General features: G+C 43.1%; 1 protein-coding gene across 1 annotated transcript; it reads right to left on the reverse strand.

The window, feature by feature from the left end:
- Positions 1 to 4777: 4777 nt before the first annotated feature.
- On the reverse strand, positions 4778 to 9251 carry LOC133829505 (zinc finger BED domain-containing protein DAYSLEEPER-like). Its single transcript, XM_062259220.1, has 5 exons — positions 8426 to 9251; positions 7335 to 8342; positions 7175 to 7237; positions 5490 to 5845; positions 4778 to 4930 (listed from the first exon to the last, which is right to left on the reverse strand). Exons 1-5 carry the CDS (start codon positions 9249 to 9251, stop codon positions 4778 to 4780), a joined length of 2406 nt encoding a protein of 801 aa, XP_062115204.1.
- Between the last annotated feature and the right edge of the window lie 271 nt (positions 9252 to 9522).

The raw sequence follows: 9522 nt of genomic DNA on the forward strand, positions 1-9522 counted from the left end.
AGCCGGCCCCCGTGACTGGAACACTCTTAACCATCTGTGGAGGACCGCACCTCGCGGGAAATAGCGGAAAGGCCAGAGAACGATATGCTCAGACTCTGCGCCACGACCAGGACATCGAGATGATGACTGTGGAGGACCGTACACCAAAAAAGGCTCGGTCAGAAGAAGGAGAGATAACCTTCTCTGATGACGACGCCCAGCATGTCAGGTTCCCACATTCCGATCTGCTGGTCGTGGACATCCAGATGGAAAACATGATGGTGAAGAGGGTACTGGTCGATACAGGAAGTTCAGTGAATATCCTGTACAAATCAACACTGGAACGCATGAAATTGTCCGTTAAGGACTTGGAGCCCTGCAATCAAACGATATACGACTTCTCTGGAGAAGGACTCGCCCCAGCCGGATTGATCAAACTCCCAGTAACGACGGGTACATCGCCTACAACAAGGACATTACTCGCCACTTTTGTAGTGGTTGATTGTCCTTCGGCGTACAACGCCGTTATTGGAAGGCCCATACTGGTGGATCTACGGGCCGTCATCTCTATGTGGCACCTAGCCATGAAGTTCCCAACAGACGCGGGGGTAGGACGCGTGTTGGGGAACCAAAGGGAAGCCAGGGAGTGCTACAATGCCTCAATCACAAAGGCGAAGAGTGGGACGCCGAAGAGCACTACCTTAGATAGGTTGCAGATGGCAGTTGATACACAAGCCCAATCCGGTGATGAAGTCACCAAATAGGGTGTTGCCCAAAGTGAGGATGGAGATTTGGATCCTCGCTTTGGGGATTTTGAAGAAAATGTTGGACCCGTCGAGGACCTGGAGGAGATCCAACTCGACGAGAAAGACCCAACCAAAGTCGTAAAGGTTGGGAGAAACTTAGAGCTTACCACGAAGAACGCACTGGTGGAATTTTTGCGAAAGAACCAGGAGGTTTTCGCCTGGTCGCATAAAGACATGGTTGGGATAGATCCTGCGGTAATCAGCCATGTCCTGAATATAGACAAGACCTTTCCACCTGTGCAACAGAAAAGAAGGCTGCTCGATAAAGATAGATCAAGGGCCTTAAAAGAAGAAGTCGAAAGACTAAAGGAGAATGGGTTCATCAGGGTGGAATTTTATCCATCGTGGGTCTCCAATCCAGTGCTGGTTCCCAAGCCTAGCGGCAAGTGGCGAACCTGCGTGGATTTTACAGACCTCAATAAAGCCTGCCCAAAAGACTGCTTCCCACTCCCAAGGATCGAACAGCTGGTCGATGCAACTACAAGACACGAGATCCTCTCGTTCATGGATGCATATTCAGGCAACAACCAGATTAGCATGCATCCCCCTGACGAGGATCACACCAGCTTTCGGACCGATACGGGCTTATATTGTTACAAAGTAATGCCCTTCGGACTGAAAAACACAGGTGTAACTTACCAACGGCTAGTCAAGCACATGTTCAAGGAGAAAATCGGTGTAAACATGGAGGTATATGTGGATGACATGCTGGTAAAGTCTAAGAAGGCAGAAGGGCATGTGCGGGATTTACAAGAGTGCTTTGATGTGTTAAACAAGTACCAGATGAAATTAAATCCCCTCAAGTGTTCCTTTGGAGACGGATCAAGGAAGTTTTTGGGGTTTATCGTAAATTCAAGAGGAATCGAGGCCAACCCCGACAAGATAAAAGCATTGATTGACATGAAGTCGCCAGAAAGGATCAAAGATGTACAAAGTTTAACCGGGAGGATCGCAGCCCTAAGTAGATTCATTTCGAAATCAACAGACAAGTGTGTTCCTTTTTTCAATCTACTTAGAGGAAACAAGAAGTTTGAATGGACGGGGGATTGCGAGCAAGCATTCCAGGCCTTGAAGGCTCATATGGCACAGCCTCCCATCTTATCAAAGCCGATCGAAGGAGAAACTTTGTTTATTTATTTGGCAATTACTGAAGTTGCTGCCAGCGCGGTACTCATGCGAGAGGAAGAAGGTGTACAAAAAGCAATCTACTATGTCAGCAAGAGACTGATCGGGGCAGAATTGAGATATCCTCCAATCGAGAGGTTAGCATATTGCTTGATCCTTGCCTCTAGAAGGCTACGCCCCTACTTTCAAGCCCATCCTATTACAGTTCTAACTGACCAACCCCTTCGGCAAGTCCTCCAAAAACTGGAAGCGGCTGGACGATTATTAAAGTGGGCAGTCGAACTGGGACAGTTCGATATAACTTATTCACCGCGAGCAGCAGTCAAGGGACAAGTCTTGGCCGACCTTATTGCAGAGTTCACCGAACTCCCAGACAGCGAGCAGTGCGAACAGCCTAAAGCGCCCGGGCCTCAAGATAAAACTCCTTCGTGGAAGCTATTCACAGATGGCTCATCCAACGAATTCCACGCTAGAGCAGGAGTGATATTGATAACGCCGGAAGGGCATCGATTTCACTGTGCCATCAGGTTTGTCTTTACTGCATCAAATAATGAACCGGAATACGAACCGGAATACGAACACTCCTCGCTGGATTGAGAATGGCAAAGGATATGAGCATAAAGACGCTTGATATCTACAGTGATTCACAGCTGGTGGTGAATCAGGTCCTGGGAGAATACCAAGCGCGAGGCTTGAAAATGGTGGCCTACTTAAATAAAACAAAAGACTTGCTAGCCCAGTTCATGAAGTACACCCTCCAGCAAATCCCGCGAGATCAGAATTCAAACACAGATGCCTTAACCAAACTCGCGAGCGCAAAGGATGCTGACACCTTGAACATCGTGCCAGTAGAAAGACTGAGTAAGCCGAGCATACAAGCCACGGAATCCAGTATGGAGATTCGGATGGAGGATACATGGATGGCACCTTTCTTGGAGTATCTGATGAATGGTACGCTGCCAACAGATAGGAACAAGGCTAGAACTCTACAAAGGCGAGCTGCTAGATATATACTGGTCGACGATGTAATGTACCGAAGAGGATATTCAATGCCACTACTCAGGTGCGTTACACTAGACAAAGCTAAGGAACTCATGAAAGAGGTGCATGAAGGCTTCTGCGGAGATCACGCTGGGGGGCAGAGTTTGGCAAAAAAGATCCTAAGGCAGGGCTACTTCTGGCCAACGATGAACGAGGATTCCATGGAGTTTGTACGAAGGTGCGATAAGTGTCAAAGGTTCTCAAATATTCCACGAGCGGCTCCAAACGAATTGAAGCAGATGCAAAGTCCGTGGCCTTTTGCAGTATGGGGGATAGATTTGATTGGATCCCTGCCTACAGGGAAAGGCGGAGTAAAGTACGCAGTCATAGCGGTCGATTACTTCACCAAATGGGCCAAAGCTGAACCACTCGCTACCATCACGACCAAGAAAGTCCTTGACTTCGTTATTAAGAACATCGTCTGTCGATATGGTCTGCCCAGAAAGATAGTTTCAGACAACGGGACCCAATTTGACAGCGATTTATTCACCGATTTCTGCGAAAGACATGGAGTCATTAAAAGCTTTTCTTCAGTTGCACACCCTCAGGCGAATGGGCAGGTCGAAGCCGGGAATAAAAATCTCAAGGAAACCTTGAAGAAAAGGCTCGAAGAAGCTAAGGGAGCGTGGTTAGAGCAATTGCCTGAAGTCCTCTAGTCGTATAGAACGTCTCACCGAACTGCGACAGGGCATACCCCATTTTCCTTAGCCTATGGATATGAGGCGATGTTGCCTGTCGAGTTAGATCCCCCCTCACATCGACGTCTAACATACGACCAAGATCAGAATAGCCAACTAATGATGGAATCCCTAGACTCGATTGACGAGATACGGGAGAAGGCCCAACTCCGAGTTGCTGCATACCAACAAAAAGTCGCCGGTACTTTAACTCCAAAGTTAAAGAAAGAAAATTCAACGTCGGAGATTTGGTGCTACGACGAGTTTTCTTAAATACCCGCGACCCTACTACTGGAGTGCTCAGACCTAATTGGGAAGGACCTTACCAGATTGAAGAAGTCCTTCATCCATGCACCTACAAACTTGCACGCTTAAACGGAGATCTCGTTCCACGTTATTGGAATGGAGAACACCTGCGCAAGTATTATTAGTGAACAGACCTTTTGAAAGGGCTGGCTTGTAATAATTTTCTCTTTTTTACAAGTTTAGCAAAGAGGGTTAGCCACGCTGATCGCTCGTATATGTAAGATTATATTTCAGAATCACTCGTAAAGACATGTTTAGTCCATTTTTAATACGAGATTATAAGGGACTGTGCGTAGCCAGTCATTCTTGCCAACCTTTGTGAATTTACATTTACAAGTATTTGTTCATTACGTGTGTTGTTTTTCTGTATTACAAGTATCGTTTTTGCACACGAACAGAAATGTTCGAACATGTCATGGTCAAGGCAAGTGACCAAGGACCTAAAGCTCCTCGATCACTTGGGGGGCATATAAGGCACATCGATAGCAAAGCATACCCGCAAGGTATGTAAACACATGAACAAAATGAGTGAAAGCATGCTAGAGTACTTAGAGTATTTTTCAAAATTTATATTTTGTTAAATCATGCCAAAGTACTATGCTAAGTTCGTTCATACGGACAAGTGTTATAATAAATGAAAATATTATAGCATCATGCAATCTTTTACACCGCAAGCATCGCTGCTTGGATGTAATTGTTCAAGTAAAAGAAAAAAGATTTACTGCCCGTGCAGCAAAGTTTAAAACAAAAATATTGTCTTTACATCACGACCCGTGGGTCGTGTAGCCAAAAGGAAAGAAAAAAATAATAAGAGTTCAAGAGGCATTTGGGGCCGGAGGGTCCTCACAGGCATCCAACAGCAACTTCTTCTTCTACGACAGCCAGGCTTGGGGAGTCAGGGATCCTAGCTCTTGCCTCCTCTTCGGCCAGTTGGGTAGCACAACGCGCCAGCTCGGCATTCCTAACGTCTTCCAAAAGATAGCTGAAGTCGGCACCCTGATTGTGTTTCCAGAAGTTGTAGAAACATCGCAGCGTCGTCCTCTTGTACCTCTCCAGATTTTTGGAGTTGTCAAGTTCCAACTGCTTGACTTTGCCTTCAAGAGTGGCAATGGCCTCATCCTTGGACTTGTGCATCTCTTCCAACCTTTTGATTTCGCGAAGATGGGTCACGCTGGAATCTCGATACTGCTGCCTTGACTTTATTGCAGCCTCCTTTGCAGCTTCAACCTCTGACAGCTTGGTCACCGCAGCGTCCCTCTCTCGAGCCATTGCCTCCAACTCCTTGGCGTGCCTAGCCTCTGCAGCCGAAAGCTCCTTGGCTGCCTTCACCTGATGCCTCTCAATGGCCTTTGCCTTAGCCTGCTCGATGGAAGCCTGGGCACGGGTACGAGCAGTAATAGCAGACAGCAAGGACTGTAAATAAAATAAGAAGGAGTTAGAACCTGTCGTGAAGACTAAAAGACTAAGGCTTGAGAAACAAAGAAGTACTTACGCTGGAAATTTCATTCAGGGCCCTGTTCAGGATCAGGTCGACCGACATGTTTTCAGCCTCAACCATTGCATCCTTGACACGGTCGCTTTTACCGATGCGTTCAAGGCGATCCCTGGCTGATCGCAGAGTGCGGCTCAAGATTTTGACCCCGAGAGCTTCTTCCCGAGTAATTTGCTTTCCGGTAGGCGCAGCCGGAGGTTTTGGCGTGGCAGAAGGAGTCTGTTTCTCCGTAGGATTCGGAGGATGGGCGGAAGTTTGCTCAGTAGGTGCGTCCCTTGGAGGATCTTCGGTTCGACTCTTTTTGGTGGGCCCCTGACTGGTCTCGCCGGTGTGCGTCCTTGATGACTTTCGCCGGAGTTGGGGAACTTCCTCTTCCTCCTCGGCCTGATACATGTTGAAAATGTTGGGAGTAGCCATGTCTGCATACAAGGAAACACAATCAAATGATAAGACAAGAGGCAAATGAAATTTTATTATACAACAGAAAAGAGGTAACAAAGTGAATACCCGAGCTACAACTACCGGTCGCTACACTATTGACTCTATTAGTCATATACTCATTATCTGGCATGAAGAAGTCTGGCCCTAATTTTGGAGTATATGTAAAGTTGCCTTCCCCGTTGAACAAATGACAAGGAATTGGCAAACCATTTAAAAGCGAAATAACTTTACCGTTATCATCAGAGGATTTCCCCAAGTCCACAACTGGCTCTTTGGCCTTTTGTTTCCCCTTGCCTTGGGGAGCAGAAGGCCTTTCTGCGGGAGGATTGCCCGTGGGCTCCCTGATTGTAACCCCCGTTGGCCTCCTCCTCCGAGGAGACACAGGAGGTTGCTGCTCGGGAACCCCCTCGGCAGTGGCTTCGTCCACCACGGACCCTCTAGTTTCATGGCGAGGAGCCAGGAGGCCAGACAGCCTCAAGTTTTCTTCAGTTACCAGGGTCTTGACGCTTTTTGCTGCGTCGGACATCCTGGTAGGGGTGTTCACGGATTGGTTTGGTCCGGATTGTTAATTTTTTCAAACCAAACCAGTATGGCGGTTTTTTGAAAATTCAAAACCAAACCAGACCAATAAAATGCTCAAACCAAACCAAACCAATCCAATTAAGAACGGATTGGTTTGGTTCGAAACCATGGTTCGAACTTTATCATTGTTCCATTTTTTTTTTCAAGTAATTGTTCTATTTATTAATTTTTTTTTTACTTTTCAATATGAATTATATATTTAACTGAATAAGTGACAAGTACATAACACATAAATAAAAATAAAAGACATTCTCAAAACATAACATAAAGTCCTTAATAGTTAATTCTTTAGTCCATGCAATAAAAACCCAACATAACAAATCACATAGTCTTAGGTCATCCAAACCTAATACTTCATAGTGTTCATAGTCCATACAAAACATAACTCAATGTCTCAAATAACAAACTAAAAAAAAACATAATAAAAGCATTAATCCTTCAAACTTGAGTAAAACAATAAAGTAGTATAATGGTTGAAGACGATACCCTCTACCCATCAATCCTTCAATCTACAATGAAAACATAATAATAATATTATGAGTAAGTTGTCAATTAAGAAAAATATATTATAATTAAAATTGTTCTTACTCAATCATTTCCAAAGACTGTGTAAGAAATGAGGCTTCATCTAAAAATAAAATAAATAAAGAAACCAAGTTAACATATAATAACATAAGTAAATACAAATGAAATGAAATGAAATTTGAGAGTTGAAGACTAATAACCTGGAAGAACTTCAACACAATCTTTATAACCTTCAATTTCATCCATATATTCACGAATGACAACTGGCTCACCATTAGAACTTAACCAATTTTTTTGAAAAAATCAATGCCTCAACCATCTTAGGAGATAATGAACTCCTAAATGGATCAAGGATTCTACCTCCAGTAGAAAAGGTCGACTCTGAGGCAACTGTAGAAATGGGAGTTGCAAGCACATCCCTTGCAATTCTTGACAACACTTTGTACCTACAAGAATTTTGCTTCCACCATGCTAGTATATCAAAGTCATCACCAAAGTCATCAGAATCTGCATCCAAGTATCGATCAACTTCATTCCTCTCACTCCCATCTCGCTTTATTGCCTTTTGTCTCATAAAGGTCGAATGAATTTGTCGTTTAGCACCCAAGGTAAAAACTTCTGTTGACTGTATAGGTTGAGAAGCTTCTTCAACTGATTTTGTGTTGGTTGGTGGAGGAGGGATATCGATGTACTCATGGAACATCCTACGCAATTTATCTTCAATAGATTTCAACAAGTTTTTTGCAACTGTTTCCTCGTAGATATAGCTAAAGCACACTGCAACATACTCCAATTTATATCGTGGATCAAGTACTATACCAAGAAATAGAACAACATTCATCTTTTCGGGATTACCCCAATACTTGTCAAACTTCTTCCGCATGCTAGCTGCCATATTGCCCAACAAATTGTCTGAGTCTTCAGATAGAACATTCAACTCTTGTTTCACCTCACAAATTTCTAAGAAGTAAAGGTTGCTCGTGGAATACAATGATCCACTAAACTTGAGAGTCAACTGATAAAAAGTCTTCAAAAACTTGAGAAACACAATTGCATTATCCCAATCTAACTCACTTGGAGGGCCATCTACCTCTCTACCATTCAAGGGTTCGTCAAAGTAGCTAGTGAAATTCAAATCCCCCTCTAATCTACTGAAAGCTTTCTTAAATTTCAAAGCAGCTTCAAGCATCAAGTACGTCGAATTCCACCTAGTTGGAACATCCAAGGACAACAATGCCTTGGATTGAATGTTCTCCTCCTTTGCACATTCCTTGAACCTTCTAAGTCGTGCCGGTGAAGATCTAACATATCTCACTGCATTACGAATACTACATATAGATGAGTGCAAGTCCTTCAAACCATCTCCAACTACCAGATTAATGATGTGACAACAACACCTCATGTGTAGTAAGTCACCACCAATAACTACCCCCCCCCCCCTTTCTTCTCACCCAATTTCTTTTTTAACCTCTCAAGAGCCGTGTCATTAGAAGATGCATTGTCAACTGTCACAGTAAACACCTTCCATATTCCCCAATCTTTCAAACATCCCATCATTTCATTTGCAATTGTTTCCCCTTTGTGATTGGAGACTTGAAAAAAACCAATTATCCTCTTATGCAATTTCCAATCTCCATCGATCCAATGTGATGTCACGCACATGTAATTGATGTTTTGAATGGAAGTCCATGTGTCTGTAGTCAAACATACTCTCTCCCTACTCATCACACTTTTCAGTTTTTTCTTCTCATCCACATACACATTGTAAATATCTCTAGCAATAGTAATCCTAGATGGAGGGTCAAACTTTGGATTCATGTAATGGGAGTACTGCCTAAATCCCTCTCCTTCTACATGTCTAAAGGGAAGCTCATCCAATATAATATATTTTGCTAAATGTTCTCTAGCACCCTCTTTAGTCCAAGACACCGCTACCAGGCTATTAGAACCCTCTTCCTTTTTAGTGAAAGAAAATAATTTATGTTTCTTATCTTCTTCCCTTCCTGGAAATTTCTTACATTTATTCAAATGAGCCCTAATTGTAGAAGTCCCATTCCTTGTTGGATTGTAAGCGTAGTTAGCCCCACAATGAATACATATACACCTAGGATTTTTAGGATCACCTCCCTCAACTGGTTTAAAATGGACCCAAACATCTGAAGTTTTCTTAGGCTTTCTTTTTTGTGTATTAGTTTCATTAGTGGTAGTAGGAGTAACATTTTGGGATGGATTGGAGGGGTCTTGAGTTTGGGTTGGATTATGTTTCTCAACTTCCATATCTCAATGGAACCTAAAATTCATTAAATCATGAAAACATAACTCACAAGTCATAACTTCATTCCACAAACTTATTAAAAAAATAAAATAAAAAATCAACAAGTTAGCTAATATACCATCAAAAAATCAGCAAGTAAATATATATTACCTCACTAGTATAATTATATTACAAAACAATATACAATTTTTAGCAACATAACATACCAAAATTGACACACATATATACTAAATAAAAAAAAATCAGCAATATTAATTTAATATGAAAAATATA

This window comes from Humulus lupulus, chromosome 1, assembly GCF_963169125.1.
Source record: "Humulus lupulus chromosome 1, drHumLupu1.1, whole genome shotgun sequence".
Classification (NCBI taxonomy): domain Eukaryota; kingdom Viridiplantae; phylum Streptophyta; class Magnoliopsida; order Rosales; family Cannabaceae; genus Humulus; species Humulus lupulus.